The sequence below is a fragment of the Pyxicephalus adspersus genome, chromosome 2 (assembly GCF_032062135.1).
Source record: "Pyxicephalus adspersus chromosome 2, UCB_Pads_2.0, whole genome shotgun sequence".
Taxonomy (NCBI): domain Eukaryota; kingdom Metazoa; phylum Chordata; class Amphibia; order Anura; family Pyxicephalidae; genus Pyxicephalus; species Pyxicephalus adspersus.
Genome location: NC_092859.1, coordinates 50,568,996 through 50,592,526, shown reverse-complemented (window position 1 = coordinate 50,592,526; position 23,531 = coordinate 50,568,996). Strand labels below are relative to the sequence as shown.

Sequence of the window (23,531 nt, the reverse complement as noted above, 5' to 3'; positions counted from 1 at the left end):
TGGGCTTTTCTGTCCGAAGTTTAGTCTTCAACAAGTGAAGGAATTGCCCACACCAGCCCATGAAATAGCCTTTGAGTCAATTGTCTAATTACTTACCCCTGAAATGAAGTGATGGTGTAACAAAAAAATGCTTTAGTTCCTCACAATTTTATGCAATCTTTTTGTTCAACCCACTGAATTAAAGCTGAAAGTCTGCAATTCATGTTGTTTCATTTAAAATGAATTGTGGTACTGTACAGAACCAAATTTAGAAAAGAGTCTCTGTCCAGATATTTATTGACCTAACTGTAGCTTTGAAGTCTGTTAACCTCTAATGCGCAGGTTCAAGGAGGGGAATAATGGCTGGCAGATATAAACAAACCACCAATCTGCTGCTCTTTCATTCTCAAAAAGTATTTACAATGTTTGCTGGAAAGTGTTACTTCTAATGCCAAAACTATTTTGTTTAAAAACAAGTAAGTCCTTGTGGCGTCAAAGCAGGTGCAGGTGGTGATCTTTTTTTCATAACAGTTAAATATATATAGTCAATTTTTACTTTTAAAATTATAACAGGATATCCACAATTTGACACCAGCGACTGACTTCTACAAGAAATTGGCCTTGGATTGTTCAGGACAACAGGTAGCAGTGGACCTATTTCTTCTGAGTGGACGATACTCTGATTTGGCCTCTCTAGGTATGTTTTAAAGCTTGCATTTATCTTCACTGTTCAGTAGGCTGCTTGTGTTTAGTTACAGACTGACAGCTTGTATTTCACTGCTGTTTCAGGTTGCATTTCTCGGTATTCAGCTGGTAGTATTTACTATTATCGTGCTTATCATCATCAGCACAATCCTGTGCAAGTTGAGAAACTTCAGAAGGAACTGAAGCGATACCTGACCCGGAAGATTGGTTTTGAGGCTGTCATGAGGATTAGGTGTACGAAAGGTTAGTAAAAAAAAAATCACTTTTATCATAAAAATATGATGACATACATTTCAGTTGGTCAAAAGAAAAAAGAAATCCAAATACATTCCAGTTGGTCAAAAAAAAAAAATCCACTGCTTTCAAGGTGTTTGAAGGCAAGAAAATCCCCACTATATGCAGATGTAAATACACAATGCTTTTTGGGTTTTACAGTTCATTCATGTCAAGAAAGGCCCTGGGTTTCGGGAGTTCCAGCATACTTTGTAATATTAGAATTTTTAACAAGCTATACTGATTGGTTTATAAAACCTGGCCTTTATTGCCAGGTGTCTGATCTATATAGTAGTGTACTATATTGCTATTTTATTTTTGACTCATTCCTTTAATGTTTCACAATAAATTACAAAGATTTGTGCATTATCTACTTTCTTCTTAAAACAAAGTCTATTCAATTTATAAGCATAAACATTTCTGACCTTTTTTTTTTTTTTTTTTTTTTTTTCCCCCCCTAACAGGCCTTTCTATCCATACGTTCCATGGAAACTTTTTTGTGCGTTCTACAGATCTGCTGTCACTACCCAACATTAATCCTGATGCTGGCTTTGCTGTCCAGATGTCAGTGGAAGAGAATTTGACAGATACACCTTTAGTCTCCTTTCAGTCAGCTCTTTTGTATACTTCAAGCAAAGGTTTTTTTTTTTTTTTTTTCATATTTAATGTTGTTCACCAAATTACATACACATTTTAGTTCAGTCATTTAACACTTATTCCTGTACTATATTTAATATAGTCTTTTTATAATCCTTTCAGGCCCTGTATACATGGAAGACTCAAGGGGGTGTTTGAAACAAGTTTTACAGATATTGCTGAGAGGCTGTGTAGGGATGAATGACAAAATGCTCACAAGCATTTAGTAATGTTATGGTACAGGGAAACAATGTGCCTAAGCATGGTGCAAGTGCAGATCAAGTACATTTTCTGCAAAAATACTGAAAAATAACTTTTGATAATGTGCGAAAACTTGTATAATCAGAACTTCATCTGCCCCAAACTATAATAACAATTCTGCAAACTACTCTAGTTTTTTACATGTTTTAATATAATGAGTAAAAGTTTGAACTTCAAATAGGACTAGCTTAGGGTGCCAACGCCGGTTCCTCATATGTACAGTTTAGGCAAGTGAGGGTTGTCACCCAAGGATAGGAAGTTTTACTGGCAAGACCACCATTGGAAATAGAGAAAGTCTTTTAAAAAAGGAAACAAATGCAGCCACAGGACTGGTTAACTGAAAAAATATTACGTTTTTGTTTTTGGTTGCGTACCACATGTCATGTCATTTAAAGATTATAAACATCCCACAGTTGCCCATTTGAGGCATCACATATGAAAATATCTAACGCTAGGTATGGTATTTACTTATCTTGTGGTGTACATAAGTTGAAATTTTTGTTTTTCTTCTGATTTTATTGTCTTCTTTACAATAGGAGAGAGGAGGATCCGTGTGCACACAATGTGCCTTCCTGTTGTTTCAGCACTGTCTGATGTCTATGCTGGCGCTGATGTGCAGGCAGTGGTTGGACTCTTGGCAAATATGGGTAAAAAGCAGATATTCATTTTTTTTTTTTTTTTTTTTTTTTTAATATCATTTTGAAAAATATAATAGAAAACACAATTTTGGACAGCACTATGACAAATATAAGAGATTTGCACCATATAGGAGACATTATTACAGGAAAAGTCTACCTCGTACCACTTGCCGTCACTAGAAGAATAAATTTGCATGTTAACAACTGAGTTCTGTGTTCCAGACATTTTTTGCTGTATGTTCTTGGTGTCATTTTGAGGTGGACTTTCACAGATATTTTGGGAGCACAATTCCTTTCCCCTTTGCCATTCCCTTGGAATTCTCAACTGCTTGCTACATGTGGCGGGTTTATTTTTTTTATTTTTAATCTATCCACTTGTAGGTAGCAGTAGAAACTCAAGGTCTTGAATATACAAGGACTGTATACCTTGATAAATATCAGAGAAGAGAATTTTACAGGGGGTAATTAATTACAATTATTTTGTATACCAGTGGTCGCCAACCTTTTGTTTTTCACAGACCACTAATTTTACGGACTCCGGGACCGCTCATGCGTGGGTAGCCGTGTGTCAGTCAAAGGGAAGGACACTTCCCCCAGAGTGACGTCATGATGCCAGAACCCACCCACTTTCCCATGGCAGGTCTGAGCACACAATTGGAGAGTGGGCAGGTTGTGGCGCCCACCGCCTCAAGCCTGTGATATGTTAGGGGAACATGGTCGGTGCATTGTGTGCATAAAGTCTTACACTATATATATTTTATTTTGATTGCACTTCCTTTTTCAATGCTTAGGTGATATACTACATTTTGACTAAATCAACATATTATAACAAGTGCCAGTTTCCATTGTAAACAGGAAAAATGAAGATATAAACTGTACACGCAAGATTATTTATTTTTTTGGTATGCATGTTTAAAAATGTTTTATTAATGTATAATGTATTTCATTTTCTACCTCTAGCTGTAGACCGGTCCGTGGCTTCAAGTTTAAGTGATGCACGAGATGCTTTAGTTAATGCAGCAATTGACTCTCTTACTGCATATCGTAATTTAGTGCTTACTGTACAGCAGCCTGGCCTATTGGCACCACACTCATTGTGTCTCTTCCCTATGTTTGTGCTTGCCCTGCTAAAGCAGGTTAGTAGCTTTTATTGCATGACTTGTTACTGTTAAAAATATTTTAAACAAGTTTGGAGATTTTAATTTTTTGTGCATACACCTCACTGAAATGTGAAACAGATGCATGTAACCTTCTACACATGAAATAGTTACAGTATATCTATCAGTGGTCCTTATAGCAAACCGTTGCCACTGGCCAGACCTTTGTCTATTTTTAGACAATTTTAACTACTTTTCTATTTCCTAAATAACTGAACAAATCAAGGCAGCTTACCACTTTAACTCAGATGACATTTTCTTTGTTGAATTTGTCTGTTAAAAATCTGTTTTCAAGGTTATCCCACCTAGTAGCACAATTACCTTCCTAACCAATTGTGATGTTCCCTTTGTAGCCCTGCCTAAAGGCATATCTTTGCAAAATAAACCTCTAGTTGGATTCCCATCTTAATGCACATACACTCTGCAGCCTTGGACATTCCTATAGGACAGCCACATCTTGCAAGATCACAAGCAGGTTGCCATAAGTATGCCTTTTCTTTAATAACAAAATTTTTAAAGAATTAATAGGCAGGCTTTCTTGCTCATTTTGCACCTATGAATACACTTGAAAAAATACTGACACACAAGTCTGATATTCAGTGTTTACCTAAATGTGAATTGAATAAATCCTGTCATGCTAGAAGAATGCATTAATGTGAAGTTATATCAAGTGTTAATTTATTATGCTGTATGATTGTCACCTTTTTACCTTTTTTTTTTAATCTACAGAAAGCATTTCAGACTGGTACAAATGCAAGTTTGGATGAGAGAACTTACGCTATGTGTCAGATTAAGAGCCAGCCACTCATATACCTTATGCTGATGACCCATCCAAACTTGTACAGAGTGGACAATTTATCAGATGAGGTTTGTTTTACTTTGTTTAAAATATTTTGTATGAAAATGTACTAGTCACCTGTCTGAATGACAGGTTCATTGAGGAATAGAATTGCGTTCTGTGCCTTGTTTGTTACAAATTTGACCTCTTTGTTTGTCTTCCACACCATCTTGTGGCAGGGTATGGGTGCCCTACTTTGGCTTGATCACTGTGAACCTACACAACCTGTCATGATTTATAGTATATTAGTAAGTGTCAAACTCTGCAATGGGGACTTTGACAGAGGTTCTAACTCTATCCAAAAAAAAAAAACAGGAAAACTATTCTTGTCATATTCTTTAAATGAGGCATTCTTTCAAAGCATTCTCCTAACAAGAACACTGTGTTGACAGCAAAATTACTTGGTGTGTCATATTTGTCTTCAAACGCTATGTGAATTCTATAGAATTTCTTACAGTATATCTTCATTACTTAATGGTAATGCTAAATTGGTGGAAAGTTGAAGTTGGCCTTCCACACTGCAGTTGGAGTTACAATATTCTTTACATTGTGTTGCAGGGAGCCCTTAACATCAACGACAAGACAATACCTCAACCACCAATTCTTCAACTATCAGTAGAAAAGTTAAATAGGGATGGAGCCTATCTTATGGATGCAGGAACGGTATGTACAATTAAAAATTACTTGGAACTGAAGCTTCAGTGGAAGTTCACTTTAGCGTAATGTGTTTTGTTTGCACTCTGCTTACTCATAGCTTTGGATGTTTAGAAAAATACCTTCATGAGTGAGTCTACAACTAAGGGCAATATTCTAGACAACAGCTTTGTAGCTAACATCATTTATGTAAAAATAACTTATTAATATATGGCTATTTATGGGAACCTTTAGGGCATCTATTAACCCTTTAATTTTGGTAACATTTATATTGGATATTTCTTGTAATATATATCTAGAGAGCAAATATTTTTACTTTTTTAATATAGTGATAATCATATGTTTTAATGTTTAAGTGAGTAGAACATTTGGTAGAAACACATATTTGATAATCCATTTTTTTTGTATATATTATTAGATTATGCTTCTTTGGGTAGGACGCAACTGTGGACAGAACTTCATTACTCAAGTTCTTGGAGTTGCAAATTACTCGGCGTTAATGCAAGACATGGTAAGCTTACTGTATTATTAAGGGTTTGGGGGACCTTGCAACATGACCATTTTTCAAGACTTACTAACAGTGTTTTCCACATGTGCAGGAGGGAGCACAGATAATATAGAATGTACTCGTGCTCATTTCATGTTACATTTACATGTCTTGGTATGTTAGTAAAAGCAACCATCAATGACCGTTCATCTTTAGTTATTAAGCCAAAAGGAGTTTCTAATACGCAACTAGCAGGTTACATAGGGAATCCGTGGTTAGCCACATGTCCCGTACCTTTCCAGTGTTTGTGTATATAAATATTTGGATCTGCCTTTCAAGATCAATGTACTAATATGCACACATACACTGATCACCCAAAAAGTTGCTTTGTCTGATGATACACTTTTGTTTAAAAGATGTGGATATCCACATGCGTTTGTGTATAATTGTTACATCTCAAAGACAAGTGTACCTTTTGGTACAATCCACTTTAAATACTTGGCTAAACCCCTCTGAGTACTGTTGACCCAGGCAAACGCTAACATTGCCTCCCGTTTCTAGCTAACAGAAGTTTGTTTTGGGTGTATTTTGTAATAAATGAATAGTATGCATTAACCGACAACAGGTAATTGAAACTGCATTCTGCTGCTTAAAAAGGATTGTGTTGGACTTTAAAGCTCATAAATTTTTTAATTTTGTTATCGCCTTTCTCTACAATAGACTCAGCTCCCTGAACTTAATACACCTGAATCCAGCAGACTAGTGGCTTTTACCTCTTGGCTTAGAGAGCAAAGACCTTTCTTCCCAACATTACACATAATCCGGTAAGCTTTGTCAACTTTTTTTATGTAGTGTTTTCTTTTTTCTTTGTAATTTATTCTTGATGAGTTACTCTGTGTCATTATGGTCATGAGAGAGGAAAATTATCACGACGGGGAAAAGAAAAAAAAAAGCACTACACTTGCTGATCAGATCAGTGGGAGTGGTTTAGAACTGGATCTCTTCCAGTCAGTTCTTAAACAGTGTATATTAATTACCTTAAAGCAGCAGAAGTAGTGGACCAAAGGTCGGCTCCATCGCTCGAGTAGAAACAAGTGCAAACAAGGGAGAAATAAACAAAACCAGAATATATAAAGTCCATATTTCAAGTTAAGTTGTTCAGACTCTTGTATCATAAAAATCCAGTATTTTCAAGGGTTCAAAGTCCTTTATCAAGAGTTGATTCTGTATAACAACGCATAAACTGGACTAAAAATGGTAAAGGATTTTGTTATATCCAGGGTTACTGTAAATGTAAAATAAAAAATATATTTATTATTGACATAACATTCTTTCCTTTCTAAGCTCAATGCAAAAGCATATACATTTGTTGGGAATGATACAATAAAATACAGTATACTAATTAATTCTCTTATCAGTCTGTTTATTTTACAACCTCTCTATAATCACTAATTTCTGTGCCCAAAATCTGAGTATTGTGCTATATGCTGTCTGGGTTCCTCGGTATAGGGCTGCTAAGTTATTGCAGACAATACTCCAAATTAGTCAATAAGGCATATGTATACAGATTGACAGATGATGGGTTTATATGTAAAATTGAGTAGACGATGGAAGAGTGGCTGACAAATTGGTAGGCAAAAACCATATATGTATCTATTGGGCACGTGTCTGTGGCTTTGAAGCTACCTTTGGTCTGTTTCTTGTCTTTAGTGACAGATAGTCTTGATTTTGGTTATTCCATTGACAGTCTTTTTTATCGTGTTTTTTTTTTTGTTTTTTGTTTTTTTTAAATCCTCAGGGATGAGAGTCCTTTAAAGTCCACTTTCCTTCAGTACATGATTGAAGACAGAACAGAATCGGCCTTATCTTACTACGAATTCCTTCTTCACCTCCAGCAGCAAGTAAACAAGTAAACCACTGAATAGCTCCTGTGTGCAAGAGGAGAATTCCTTCTCAGCAGTACCCCATACAATGGCCCTCTTAATGCAACGTCTGCAATGTTAGGTCCCTAGGCCTCATGATTTAAGATGTGCATACACTGTGATTTCAACAAAAAGTAATCTAATGACCATATTTTGGAACTGAGATGTGTAAACTGTCATTTTAATTGAGATGCGTGGAATACAATAAATGGGGATGCCTTTGTGCCAGGTTTCTGTAAAAACAGATGGGCAAATCAACGCACTACGCAGCAGCCCTTGTTGGTATCATATAGTTTCCACAGAATGCAGGAGGCAAAAAGACCTTTAATAAAATATAGCCAAATCTTACTTTGGAATACAGATTTTAAAATGTTTTTCTTGTTTTGCTTTCTTGTCTTTTTTTGCTGCTAGTTTTTTAAATTTAAATGAAATACAAAAAATACAAGTTGCTGCTATAAGAGAAACTGCTTTGTACTCACATATGTTTTCATAATTTGGCAGAACTTTAAAAATGTGTTTACAGTGGGCAATAGAGCAATTTTCCCCTGCAACTGGGATGTGTTGACCATCTCTATTTTAAATGTACAAGAAATTATGTGTGATAAATAGCTTTTTTTTTAAACATTATTTAGAACTTCACCAAGAACTTTTTTTGCATTGTAGAAAACAGTAGTTGTTCTTGTCTGATCTGCCTCTGTGAAATCTCTGAAACCATTTTATTTATTATCTGCTTGAGCTAGTTTGCTTATGAATGACTGATTCATTGATTTCAGTGGATAATTTTTGATATCCATGCAGATTTATCCTAGACTACAATCACAGATTTTGGATAGAGTTTTATTTTGAGGGAATCTTTTTTTGATGCAGGGTATCTTTTTGCCAGACCTTTGATGGAATCTGTCATTTTTTAACTTCCAGGCTATAAATACCCAAACTCAAGACCAAGTTTTAAAAATAGTTTCCATCTTGAGGCATGTAACAAAGCAGTTTTCCTTTGTCATAGGTGCACTTTAACTTCTAGCAAGAAATGGAATCATAATTTTTGTCTGTGACAATTACAAGATGTTCCTTGACATTGAAGCCATTTGTATTTTAGCAATAGTTTTCAAGTTGTGCTTCTTTGGCAATGACTAAAACAAACAGCAAATGTTCTGTAAAATGTATAAAGGAACATACAAGTAGCTGTGAAAGGAATGGATTGGATTGTGTCCCAGATTTTACAGAATCTCATTTTTTTATAGTTATTATTATTAAACAGGATTTATATAGCGCCAACATATTACGCAGCGCTGTACATCAAATAGTTGTTCTGCATGAATTATAAACCACCTTAGCTACAGGAAAATCAGTATTTAAAACTCTCACTGGATCAGATAGGGGGTAGCTGAAATCTTTCAAGTTTAGCCTTGAACTTGCCTTTTGTTTATAAAAGCAGACCTACCACACTAGTGTAAGCTACCATTGCTAAACCCACTATAAAGAATGCCAATTGCCTGGATGTAACGCTGGTCATTTGGTTTCTGTGGTTTGTCTTTTATAGAAAAGGCTTATGGGACTTTAATGGCAAATATTAACCTAAATATAACAATTCAACGTACAGTAATACAATTATAAAAAAAACTTTGTGTTAATTGTTACATTATTAATATCTATTAACACATATAATTGCGTTTTTTTTTATAATTTTACTATTGTATGATAAATTGTTATATTTAAATAATATTTACTGTTAAAATCCTATAAGCTTTTTCTATAAATTACAATGTTGAGGGAAGTGGCAATTATTTGATAGTGTATCAAGGATAACTATACAAAAATACTTCTGTAGTTTGTCATTCAACTGAAACAAGCTTGTGTAGATAACTGTGTGGCAAGTTGTGCAAGTTGTCACCAGACCTGAATAGTCATTCTCTGGGTCAGTGATTCAGAAAGGATAAGAAAAGCAGATTCATAAATGCAGGTTTACCACAGTCATTTTCATTTGGCATATTCCATAATAGAAAATAAATATGGAAAGGATGCTTTCGGGTGCAGTGAGATGCATGTATGTGACCATTTGATTAGCCTCATAGCCTGTGGTCACGGTCCTTAGGCTTAAGTCGGGGCATCCATTTGAAATGCTTCTAAAATCTTCCAGAATTCATTGACAGGTGTGTTTGACCTGTTTCTAGTGGGTTTTTCATTTTTATGGACTTTTATGAGAATGCAAAATCTGTTTGATGTGAACAAAATCCTAAGACAAACTTAAGACTTCCAAAGCAGAAAATAACTTTCCATAAATAGTTCTGGTGTAGAGAATTTTCAGGCATCTCTGATACCTCTCTAAAGTCTATAGCGGACAAGTAGTCATTAGCACATAAAGTTGTTCAAAACCCATTATATACTCCTGTGTATTAAAGACCTCTTGAATCTGAGCCCCTGGCAGCTGCCCATTCAGCTTTGATTATAATCTACCAAAGGATCAGGCTCATCTATATGTGTAATTCTCAGTTACATGAATGAAAATTCTCTACTGTCCTATGACTAATCACAAATTTCATAACAATAAAAGGAACGGAGACTGAGGTATTTTGCATTTTGTTGTAAGATCTTACAGGCTGTGCACTGGGTTTGTTACAGAAGCGCTTGACCTTTTTTTTTTTTTTTTTCAACTAAATATAAACCATGTTTTAAGCATTTGCAAATTATAATTTGTTTTAAAGCCAGTTTACATATATCAGGTTTCACCTTGCATATTTGTGGCTATATCTGTAGAAGGTTTTGCATGGGTCACCACTGTTGCTAGGGTATCCAAACTATTCTATTAAGTTTTCTTAAAAACATATTTGAAATCCCAAATATTTTAAACCAATGTTTTAAGCTTGGAATGTGACACTGAATGAAAAAAAACATTCCACTCAATTATTAAAGCAAGCATACCTACTTTCTCTTGAATGTCTCGAAGACATTGGTTCAATGAGGGATTACACCCTAAACAACAAGGGTGTCCAGAAAAGTTTAGAGTTAACTAAAAAAGTTTCTGCCCACCTAAGCCCCCCCCCCCCTATTTTGGCATAGCTTTATTACTAATTTATTGTGAAGTGCAAGGATAGAACAAAATTTGTGTAATTGAATAATTTCAGTTTTCATTGTTTTAATAAAATTCACCTTTTGTTCTGGAATTTCTTGTTAAGTTTTTAAAGATTCTATAAATTGTTTACTTTTGACCTTGAGAGCTGATAGAATACAATAAAAAATGACATTCTACAGCATTAATGCAAAGTCCTAATTCAAATCCACTAAACTTAGCAGAAGGTATTCATAACACAAAGCTTATCTGCTAAAGTATTTAGACTAAAATATTTGACTAAACTAACGTTTAAATTACAGATGCTGTTGAGCTGCTTCTTGGCTTTAGCTTAATGTTTTTAATGGGAATCACGATTATAATAAGCATTTAGCAGGCTTTGAAAGGCTGTTTCTGGAAGACTACTGAGTTGATGTTTTCAGACACTAAATGTTAAATGCATGCTTATGCTGCTGGCTAAATGCCTGCTGATCAAAGATACTCTTCAAGCTAGCATTTACTAACTTCACTTTAAGAGAAATATGCACAAGTGTAAATGACCAGATTTTCCAAACATTCAGTACCCCCTCCTGACCGAGACAGAAAAGGGTCTTTTTGATGTGTGTGGTTTAAAATAAAACTGTAAGATTGGAGGTATTTTTATTCAATAAAATTTTATTTCATGCTATATTTGATTTCACGGAAAACTTTATTTTAAGAGTAAAACGCATTTGTATGTGTTACTGTTCATTTAATTTGTTCTTGCCTAGAGCAAGAATGTCAGGCTACAGTCATTTCAATTATACTTAATGTCCTAGGCACTGTCTTAGAGTCCCTAAAGATTGATACATGCAACTGGAAAAACAATTATCTTGTCTTTCATCACAGACTACCTTGCAAATTATGCTGAATTTCTAGAAGGTGCTAGTTCAATTGGCTTGGTTCTTAAATTGTAGTTTAGCATTAAATTGAAATTTAATTGACCTCTGACTGTCAGTTCTGTGGTGCAGTTCACAGTACCCCTCCCCCCTTTTTATTGCCCTATTCATTTAAGCTCTCCAAGGCTGTAGAGAATACACTTTCATCAGTGAAGCTAGGTGATCCAGCAAACCTGAAATGGATCTGGTCCAGGATTCAAAACATTTGCTAGCAAATGACTTGGATGAGATCCATTCCAGGTTTGCTGGATCAACCAGCTTCACTGATGAAAGTGTATTATTCTCTCCAGCTTTAATAATTCAGGCCCATTATCTCCACTCTCCTCTGTTTCCCTTCCTGGAGCACCTGCTTTGTGTTTATTTTTATGTTAGAAGGCTGCTAGAAGAGTATCAGCGTGAGGTCACACATTGAGCTAAGCAGAGTTAAAGATGAGTTCTTTCTCAGTGTCCACATTTAGAGGGTAATGAATGGTTGTTTTGAACCTATTTTACTTATTTATATATGAATGCAAATACTACAAGTCTATAATCTGGACATACGTTATGTCAAGAATTTTATATTTGAATAAATGAAAATTAACACTTAACAAAAAAATAGATAAAAATGTGTTTAGCATTCATTTATGCACCAGTACTTGTTGCCATTGGCAAGATTCAACAGACCATTTTCTAGGTGCAGAAAAGTTTTATATAGCATGTATATTTTAACTTGGGACAATCTATAATTTGAGGTGATACCTGTAAATGAGAACACCAATATCTTTATGCACAAAAACTGCAAAGTTTGGAAGTTTAGAGTGGAACTCTAGGCTGAAAACCTTATTTCAGAATCTGTATCATGAGATAGAAAAGAAGGGGCAACATTTATGGATAAAAAGAAAAGAAGGGGCAACATTTATGAATAAAAAGTATTTCAACCTTTCTGTACATTAGTGCAGAATTTTCCTGTGAAAGCCAGTTTGCAAGGAGATGGGGCCATCTATTATTTGATGTGGGAACAAAAAGAAAATACCACACATTATGTCTTGGGTAAAATGAAATGTCTACTGTGCCCACTGTGTATCCTACTGCTTAAGAGACACCAAGAATATTTGGTCAGTGCTTTTTAATGTGAAAGGCAGGGTTGTGTTCAGTTGAAGTGAAGTTATGTAAATGTATAGTAAAAGCTGCAAGTGTTACTCAGATAAACGGGTTTTGATCTGTAAATTGAAGAAATTCTCATACCAGCTCCTAAAGCTTCTTTCAGACCCGTGGTATAAACTGTACAGTTAGCCACTTATGAGTGAGGAGAAAACTTGCAAGGGAGAAGGAAAAGCAAATGCGTGACAAGGAGCAACATGTCATTTACATGAACTGTGCCACAACACAAGCACTAAATGGTTCCCAACCACCATTCTGTTGAATAGGAGCATGGTTAAGTGTGTGGAAAACCACAGCTCCCATTCAATTTTATCAATAGGAGTAAAGCTGAAAAATCTCAAATGTCTTAGGGGCCCCCATTTATCAAGGGCTAAGCAGACTGTTCAGAAAAAATACCTATTCACAACTTAAACAACTTTGCTACATTTATAAAAAAAAAAGAAGCTGCTTTTCAGTGTCATTCTCATTGTATAATTAGATCCACTTTTGACATTTACTGTACTGTTTGCCACATTTATAAAGTGATCAGCTTCATTGACACTTAAATTTCACCAGTTAGCCTTGGCCACTTTAAAAGAGAATAGCCTGAGGCACATTGGAGAATAGTGTTTTTTGTTCCCCAAACCACTGGTTGCTGCTTTAAAATAATTAGCATCAGGAAGTGGCTATCAGTACTTCATTTAAGTAAATAGATGTTTAAATCGGCAGAATAGTATTGCGATTCCTCTGTTTTCCACATTTTGAAGGCTGCTCTCCAGAACCTACAAAACCTGTTCCCGCTTGTATAAATATGGAGCAAAAATAAAAATTTGTAACGGTAAAGAATAGGTTCTTTTTTTTTATTATTTTTTTAAATATTGCCCTATGATCCAATTACAAGACAACAGGCGCTTATTAACCTAATAGAGTACTGATAGCCATTATAAAAATTTATAATGTTTCCAGGTAATTTAGAGTACGGTCTGATGATCCATTACTGATCACCACTATGATCAGAAATAGCCATAAACATGTGGCAATCAGAAAATAAGTAGAGGAAAAAAATGCCCTTTTCTGATAAATAGACCATTTAGAATAATAAGGTCTAATTGCAAAGGTAAATTAATCATAGTCAAATTTCTAGAAATGCACGTTTGTGTGTGCATATTTTGTAGAAAATCTTTGCATCTCCGCAAATGGATTCCTATCTGCATCAACCTATTCAAGCTTTATGTTTATTTAACCCTAAAGATAAGTGCAGACTAGGGAAAATTATAGTAAATATTGATGCAAGACTGCCATAACCTTTTAATTTGGTGTTCTCGCTTTCAGGATATTATAAAGTAAAAAAGCAATACTAGCGGACACCTCATATGGTACAAAATGTTTAAGCCTAATTAATGCTTTTTAAAACCAGCTCTAATACCCATTTAGCAAAACTGGGGTAAGATTTCATTAAAATATGAGTTTCCTATCTATCTGAAGTATGGATGTCAAATTTTCAATACTGAAATAGTGTGCAAAATATGTGTAATATAATACAGACATAGCTTCTGCAACAATATTGAAGATATTTCCTGCTGCTGAAGGGGATGCTGTTTCCTCTTATGACAGGGAAAATGCAGAATTTAGCCATATCCTATCAACTGAAAACATCGTTGAGCCGTGGATACTGATTACAAGTTCACATTTTTGTATATAACACTTGTTTGTTATTTCTCATTTCTAGGCTGATTTTTGTAAAGTAGTGTAATATTTGTAATATTGAAATCATGTTTGGAGGAGGAAGAAAATCCTAACCTTAACTGAACAGGTAAAAATGTGCCGTTCTTATGAGAATTAGTTTGGGACAAGCTGACTTGTCATTCTTTTTACAGTTTGTACTGTAAATTTCTGTTTTAATTCTGTAAAGAAAATCTCATTTGTAACACATGCACATGCTTATTTTGTCTGTGCTAAGTTATCAGGTTTAGCAACTTAATAAACTTAATATAAATCTTGTTTGTTTGTTGATTGTTTAGTAGCATGTTCTGTCACTGTATGTGCATTTTTAATGTCTCTAATTTATGTAGTACAGACACTTGGTGGTGGATGTACTTTGTACATAGATCACTGTCCCCTTGGAGTCCTTCATGATTACGGGGCCTTTTTAAGTTAGCTTGATGGGTTCACATTTTCTTTTGGCCATGCAGGCCTACATATGAATGTAATTACTTATACCCTCTCAGGATTATTGGGCAGCAATGGACTAATTACTGTTTAAACTTTCAAAAAAAATACTACCTTATACAGATCACCAAGTATATAAATAAAAACAAATTTTTTTTGGACATTTGGACAAAAAAAAAGTTGCAGGGCCTTGGTTTTATAATTGTTATAGCAATATTCTTGTTTATATTTGCATAAATAAAATTGAGGGAATACAGCAATGAATATTATAACATAACCATACATAAGGTAAGTATTATGGTGTTTAGTTCAAGCTGCAAAGAAATCTCACAGAGAGACAACAGAAAATACCTACTATAGCTTTAATTTCCTGATTGCTCTATGGCAGCGTATGAATGGGTTATTCCCTTATTCTTCCTACTCTCAAGACCTGACTAGATAAATTCAAGGCAGTCCATACACCTAATGTACTGTAACTAGCCCTCCTAAAAACATAGGTAAAAAAAAGACGTTACTATGTATGCTGCCATTGTGAAAATTACCGTAAGTATGGAGGAGGAGGAAAGCTCCAAATGCCTGGAAACCAGTGAGTTTTTCTTTTTAAAGCAAACTACCTGCAGTTAAAAGTTGCCAAGTCAGTGCCGTAATGACACAATGAGTGCAATTTAATAAAGCTCCCCAAGGCTGGGGAAGATAACACTTTCAAAATTCTTTTATTAGGGTTTTTTCTCAAAAATGTCAGGCTTTGAAGGATTGGCAGAGATGAAAGATGATGGGCAAGTTCTGGAGGCCAGAACGTACATGTAATACATTCAGGGATCGAACAGGTAGTGAAGGATTGGATGACTTGGCCTGATAACCTTTTTTTTTTAACTTTCCAGATGCAGATTGGCCAATGCCACTGCTGCTTGCCAACATTCTCCTCTGCTACAAAGCCTACCATAGCCTTGCAAACAATATAGAAGTCAGTGGACTTATTCTTACATGATTTGTGACTTTTGTGCAAGAGGGAGAGCTTGGACAATACTGATTTGCAACCATTCATTTAGACAAGTAAAGAATAGTATTGGGCTTTCCTTAAAATCCTCAAAGTAGGCAAAAGTGCTTCTATGTGCTTGTCAGAGTTCGCAGGGGAGGGGGGCTGGGTGCTGTTGCTTTTGCTTCCTGAGGCTGCCCTGATAAGCCCATAAAAGCGGAGTACTCCTGTATGCAGGGAGGGGACTCAGATTGAGCCATGCTGGCAGCAGTGGTTGATGTGTGCTCCTGCCCACAGGCGGGACCACAGGGAGACCACAGCACCATCTTGGAAGCTGCCTGGTTGGAGGACAGTGGGCAGATCCAGTGCAAAAAAGAGCCCTATCCTCTGCGATAGGGTTAATCCAGAAGTGCCTGTGAGCTTGTAGAGCACATTTACTTCCTATATCCGTTGCTGATGGTTGCTGCCTATATCAGTTTCTTGTCACTGTCGTGAAGCCGGTGTTCTAACAAAAAAAAAATACCCATTAAAAATAACTGCCAGGGGGCGGATACCAGTTGGTGTGTACAATGACCTAATTGTCAGGAAAGTTTCACTTTCACTTTGCGTATGAATGCTGCATGTTCTGCAGCCTTACATCTCTCCCTGTACAAACCTCCATATCTCCACAGAGGATAGCTTCTCATAGCTAGCAATACCCCTAATTTCATCCCCATACCTTTAATAAATTACAAAATATGAGGGTCATGTAAAAAGTATAAAAAGGTTATAAAAGTAGTGAAAATTGAACATCAGGGTTGCTGTTTTAAAAGGTAATGTGTCCTGAAGCCCAAAATTAAACAAATTAGGGACCCCCGGGGCCACTTACATAGCAAGGAGATGCGACCCCCAAATTTATACAGACCTGTCACAAAACTAGAAAATGCTCATAATACAGTACACTGTCCCTTTCCCTACTTTCAACCCTAATTTCCCAAGAATGGTGTGGTGCAGAGGAACAAAATCATAGATGCAAGTGGGGTACACTTTTGGCTAACACCTCCTAAAATTTCATCAATAGGCCATTGCCTAGACAGGTAGAACTCTGCCCATAAAAAAACAACCCTGTTACAGTTTGCTGGAGGCTTCCAGCACCTTAAGCCCAATTTCCCAGGAACGGTGCAGTGCAGGTGAACAAAACTAGAGGTGCATATGGGGAATACGTGTGGCTAACACGCCGTAAAATTTCATCAATAGGCCATTGCCAGAACAGGTGGAACTCCGCCCATAAATAACTACCCTGTTACACATTGCTGGAGGCTTCCAGCACCTGAAGCCCAATTTCCCAGGAATGGTGCGGTGCAGGTGAACAAAACTAGAGGTGCAAGTGGGGGATACCTGTGGCTATCACCCCCTAAACTTTCATCAATAGGCCATTACAAGAACAGGTGGAACTCCGCCCATGACAAACTACCCTGTTACACATTGCTGGAGGCTTTCAGCACCTGAAGCTCGATTTCCCATGAACGGTGCAGTACAGGTGAACAAAATCATAGGTGCAAGTGGGTGACACTTTTGGCTAACACCCCCTAAAATTTCATCAATAGGCAATTGCCAGAACCAAGTTCCACCTGTTCTGGATACGCAATTCATACGCAAAGTGAAAGTGAAACTTTTTTGATGATTAGGTCATTGTACACACCCACTGGTATCCACACCCTGGCAGTTAATTTTCATGGGTAGTTTTTTTTGTTAGGACACTGGAGCGGGAGCTGTGTCTCCTGGCTTCCAATCCTGACATTGGCCAAGTCACGCCCCCCAACATTGACCAACCTTTCTTAGTCACGGCACATATTTTACAATTAGAAAAATCCCACGGAACACCACCAAAAAGTCAGACACGTAAATTATCTGCCTATCACTATACATCGCTGGTATAGACAAATGAAGACAAATTTTTTGCAGTAAATAAATCATTTTGGGACCAATTAACTGAAATTGGATAATTTCCCACGGTACACCCGAAGATCTCTCAAGGCACACTAGTGTGCCGCGGAACAGCGGTTGAAAAACACTGATTTAATGTATCTGCTGCTGACAGCACTGTTGTGGCCTGCAGCCTGTGCCTGCAGTACATCAGCTACTGAAAAAACAACAGTATTTGGGTACTACATGCATCAGGAGGCATGTGACTCTAAAACACAGATCCTGGTGAAACAGAACATAAATAATTCCAGTTAGCCAGAAAGACTTCTTCTTCTCCTGCTAAATTCTCCTTGTCCAGGTCTTACACCCCCTCACAAGATACTCCTGCAACATCCACTGTAGACTCCTTTAAGGCAAGTCTACAAATGAAATAGATAACACCCCTATGCCCATAGTGTGACTGCCATCTTGGTCACACTTCTGGAGCTCTAGCTGGTAGATTCATATATGGCTTGTGCTTCACCATAATAGTAGTTTCCCAGCCACCACTATTTGACCTAAAGGCTTTCTTTACCAGGGATATCATATGCACTCAAGTTACAGGCCAAAAGGTGGCCAACCTCATACCATCCTACACCAGGCAAGGGCATGTTTGATAGGTGCACTAACCTGTTGTCTGCCCTACAATTCCTGGTCAATCAGCCATATAACTCTGCATATAACCAAGTACCATGGCTTCCATGATGTCTAAGAGGGCATTCCTTCTGACCTTATGGTGTTTAGTCACTTTAGGTAGTCATTCCTGATTACAGTTTGCGTGTCCTGAATTCAGCAGGAAATAAATCTATCTCTAATTAGTAATCCTACCTGCTAAAACTCAAACTTAACAATATGCCACTAATCATGGCGTTGTCGCATCTGACCCTTTTATTCACATTTTCAGTGACAAAACACTGCATGCATTCCTATTGAGCAGCAAGTGATGTGTACTCATCTGTGCTGTGGATCAGCGGCTTCCAGCACCTGGAAGCAGGACTGTCAGGGTGCTTGGATGTTATATATATGTATCACAAGAAATTATAATTAAAATTAAAAAGCATGAGGGTAGGTAAGAGATGGAGTTTTAATCATTTTGTGTCTTTTCTCCTTGAAGCTTTTTTTTTTAAATAGTACATGCCCTACATTCCATGGCTTTCCATACCTTTTTCACAAGTTTCCAATTTAGCTCTAAAAATTGCAATGTTTGATATACATAGACTTTGAAAGGGTTTGCAAAAAAGTTTGAGTTTGACTGGTTTTCCATGAAATAGAAAAACTGTGACAAATTCACCCATCTTTAAGCACACACATACACACACTTTGTGTGTGAAATCAACCTAAATTGTATATTTTTCCAAACACTCTTATCTGTTTGTTTAGAATCATTAGGGGAATCCATCAATGCATAACAAACTTGAATTTAACTAGGTCAAAAATTAGGTTTTTTTTTTTTAGAAAATAATATATGAGAATGTATCCTTGTGAAGTAGTTTTGAAGCTGTAATTGGTTTGTAAAAAAAAAAAAAGGATGACGATTACAAGAAGCTGCAATTTTGCCTTTGTTGCATTGACTGACATCATTCCGGGTACGTATGGATGCTAGAAACAAGCAGATGAGCATTTGTCACTTGGATTGAACACATTGGGGATGATTTACTACAGGAATTTAGGATGTGTACTTAGCAATAAATTATCACCATGCAAAGGATAATTGAGTCTTTTTAGTGGGGTGGGTGAAAATTTACTTTTCAAGGAATACCTAATCACATGCAAATTAATTTTGCTTCCATATGATTGGATGGCTAAAATCAGCAAGCTTTTAAAACTTCACTCAGCTAGGTGAATTATCCCTTGCAAAGTGTCAATTCACTTTACTAAGAGAGTTACTAAGTGGTCATAAACCATTATATGAATAATTACACAGACTAATATTACTGGGGAACAATTTTGAACAAATTTTTTGTTGACTTCAATTTTTAAGCCTATATACAGTAAAATAGGTATGCTGATTCTGAAAGTGCACTTGGTTTTCTTCAATCACGTTGGGTTTTTTCTCTACCGCTTATAATAATGTGATTACTCAAGCGTCGATTTGTATAGGCTTTTCACAAACTTTTCAAAACTGTGCAGTCAGAGGGTGTGCGCTGCTCTACCTGTGAATAGGCAAAATCTATTTTTACACTTACAAATATATTTCCTTTCTTTCAGATCATGTCTGGCTGTGCTGTTTCTCATCGTAAGTGCCTAAACAACCCTGGCAGTTTCACCTTTCCCAGTCAAAGGGCAAACATCAGCACATTTGTAGAGGAAGCTTATTTGGCATATTTCAAAGTTAAACTTGGTGATCAAGATAAGTCTTGGGCCCCTCATAAGGTGTGCAAACAGTGTGTTGGGGGTTTACGGATGTGGACAAAGGGAACACGTGATAAGATGTCATTTGGTATACATACGGTTTGGCGAGAGTAAGGAGATCATTTCAGTGACTGTTACTTTTGTTTCAATCTTTTTTCATGGTTTTTAAGGAAATTTTACAACATACAGATAGACAGGATACATACAATTCAATTACATAGCAACAATTTGAACATCCAGGATACAAAAAAATAATAAAAAATGGGACCATATTTCAAACAGGGTACAGTATAAACATGGGCTTATGTCACAATGCCTATAAGGCTAACAAAAATAACATATACCTATCAGAGGAAATGAGAACATCATGTTGCATGAGATACACAGTTAGGCCGCTCCTATGTCCATGGTAATATACGGACCCTTGGTCGACAACAACAATTTCCAAACAGACGTAAGCAATTATAAATACAAACAAGCAATAAAATAGCCCTCGTAGGGGGTAACAAGGGTGATGTGTTGTAGGTAGGGTTTCTCAACACTAGGCCCGAAGATTCTCTTCAACTTTTATTGCTTTAGCATATTTAAGACTGGATTTGGGAGGATTCTTTAAACCAGTCCTAGACAGACCATGTCTTTTTTAATTGTTCCATGCGGTCGTTATCCCCCGCCACCAGAATTTCCATGGCGGATTTTTTCAAGTTCCGAGACCCAATCTCTAATAGAAAGAATTGTGCATTGTTTCCATAATCTCTGAATCAGGGCCCTGGCGGCCGTGAAAAAAATGGCGAAGTAAGCCTTTTCTTTTGTTTTGAGTGATCCAGGGATCATAGAAAGAAGAGTCACCTTGGGGTTATATGGGACAGTGGACCCAACGCATTTGTTGTATAAACGAAGAACTGTCTCCCAAAACCGGAAAATAGGCGGACATTCCCATCATATGTGAAGCAATGATCCTCTTTGTGTGTGAAGGTGCCAGCATCTATCAGACTGTTTGGGGGATATTTGATGGAGATCAACTGGACAAGAATACCATCCAGATAGTATCTTGTAATACGTTTCCTTGGCATTATATATCGGTGCTAGCTTATGGGTGATTATAAAGGTTTTTTTACAGTCCTCATCTGTTATCGACCCTTCTAAATCTCTCTCCCAATATCGGGTATACACAGGTATGTTGGAGTTGGGTACCTGGGTGATCAACCCTTATAGTAGTGAGATAACATGGGTGGGACGTGTGGTGGAGCTGCTCAAATTCCGTCTAGCCCCTGCAAAGTGGGGAGGTATCAAGAAAGGAGGCCACAAAAGATGTCAGTTGTCTGTATGAAAGCCAGGATAGCATCTTGCTTTTATTAGAAAGATTAAGAGATGTCAAGGGGGGAACTTGGCCATTAAAGTATTCTTGATATGTCGATCATTTGATGCCGACAAAGATAAAAAGTAAGTTGTACCCATAGCTGGTGGAAAGGCTGGATTATTAAACAATGGTGTCAAGGGGCCCCATCTTGTTGATATGTTACCTGAGTTGATGGAGACATCTAAATTATGCAATAAATCAAGAGTAAGCCTAGGTAGGGGGTAGTTAGGGGCAAAAGTGACCGGTCTACCCAAGATAGGGACCTAAGGTCAATTGGGGAGAGAGATTCTTCTAGCGTTACTATTCTTTTGATTCTCTATTATGGAACCATTCTATTAACCACACTAACCGATGCCCAATATAAGGAAATCACATCAGGAACACCTACCCCACCTCTGGCTTTAGGTTTGGCCAATGTATGGAATGCTAACTGGGAATGCTTCGCATCCCATTGAAAGTGTCAAAATAGGCTATGCAATTTACAGAAATAGGTCACCGAAATAAATATAGGGACTGTTTGGAACATAAATAGCAACATGTAAATTTTAAGAGTAATAATACGTGCAAACCAGTTTAGAGTTCGGGAGGAGTATTTCTGGAGGTCTGCCTGCAGTTTACTGTATAGAGGGGTGTACTCTTAGGAGAATAAACTGTCGGGATCAGATGTAAATAACACACCTAGGTATTGATTCGAATCGAGTAGTTCACCTTGAAGTTACTATAGAGACTGAATTTATTGAATTCCTTCAGTATAGATGGTATTGTAATGTGTGGAGAGGATATATGATGGAGGAGATTGTGTGCGTATAGTGAGAGTTTGTGGTGTGACTCGCTCAGCTTGATGCTCTAGATAGCTGGGTTTTGGCGCAAAGCTACCGCTAAATGTTCCATTACCAATGCATAAAGTAATTGGGAGAGGGGACACCCCTGTCTCGTGCCATTCTGAAAGGATTCGGACAGAGCACCATTAACCCGCACCCATGCTGCTGGAAAAGAATAGAGTGCTGAAATTCTTGCAATCATATTTGGGCAAAGACCCACTTGGCGCAGTGTCCAGTACATGAACTGCCAACTGACTCTGTCGAAAGCCTTTTCGATGTCAACTGATAAGAGACACAATGGGGTTCCCGTGGTTGGAGCAGGCTGGGTCAGCAAAAAAAGTTTTAATGGTGTTGTCTCTTGCCTCCCTTCCAAAAATGAACCCGGTTTGATCCTTGTGAATCAATGATGGCATGTATGGAGAGAGCCTGTTTGCCAGTAGTTTAGAGAATAGTTTTGCGTCTACGTTTATCAAGGATATGGGCTTGTAATTAGAACATACTGTGTGGTCTTTGCCCGGTTTTGGGAAAACAATAATGTGTGCTTCAAGGCTTTGTGGAGGGAAAGATGTGTCCGTTGATATAAAGGAGAATACTTGAGACAGAAAGGGAGCCAAGTTAAGAGCATGTAGCTTGTAGAATCAAGGGGTGAACCTGTCTGGCCCTGGGCTTTTACCCGCCGGAGTGGATTTTATGGCCGCACTAGCTTCTTCCTCAGTAAATGGGGATTCCAGGTGGGAGATCTCTGGGTCTAGTTCTGGGGGAGCCGTTTCAGATATATATTGATCTAAGAAAGGTGGGGAAACTGGGTCCAGCCGTAGTTGGTATAGGTTGGAATAATATTTATGGAATACCTGCAAAATGTCTTTAGGAATGGAGGTCATTGTACCGGAAGTGTTTGTATAGAGGGTATGAATGTGGCAGATGTACGCGGGTGCAGTTCTCGCGCTAAAAGTCTGCCACATTTATCCCCGTATTGATAGATCAATTTGCGAAAGCGATCCCAGTGTCGTTGATTTGCCAGGTCATACAATTCTAAAAGGTGTGTTCTAGCTGCCGTTAGTTCCAAAAATACGTCAGGGGCCATGTTTTGCTTGTGTAAGTGTTCTAAAGAGCGACTTTATCAATCGTGAGATTAATATCCTGAGATCTAATCTTCTTGAGTCTAGCTCCCTGCTGTATTAGAACCCCCCAAAGAACAGCCCTCATAGCTATCCATTGTGTCAGAAGGAGAGTGAGATCTGAGGAGTGATCTGTGATTA

The 23,531-nt window shown here is 37.2% G+C and overlaps 1 protein-coding gene across 2 annotated transcripts in view; it reads left to right on the top strand.

The window, feature by feature from the left end:
- SEC24A (SEC24 homolog A, COPII coat complex component) overlaps nt 1–14,654 on the top strand; it is a 42,168-nt gene extending 27,514 nt beyond the window's left edge. For both annotated transcript variants that reach the window (XM_072400755.1, XM_072400754.1), the window contains 10 exons: nt 553–676; nt 769–927; nt 1,422–1,595; nt 2,391–2,501; nt 3,453–3,628; nt 4,379–4,516; nt 5,046–5,150; nt 5,560–5,652; nt 6,349–6,452; nt 7,427–14,654. In XM_072400755.1, coding sequence (XP_072256856.1) covers nt 553–676; nt 769–927; nt 1,422–1,595; nt 2,391–2,501; nt 3,453–3,628; nt 4,379–4,516; nt 5,046–5,150; nt 5,560–5,652; nt 6,349–6,452; nt 7,427–7,541 — 1,299 coding nt within the window. In that variant the 3' untranslated portion in view covers nt 7,542–14,654. The remainder of the gene's footprint in view (nt 1–552; nt 677–768; nt 928–1,421; nt 1,596–2,390; nt 2,502–3,452; nt 3,629–4,378; nt 4,517–5,045; nt 5,151–5,559; nt 5,653–6,348; nt 6,453–7,426) is intronic.
- Nucleotides 14,655–23,531: the final 8,877 nt, after the last annotated feature.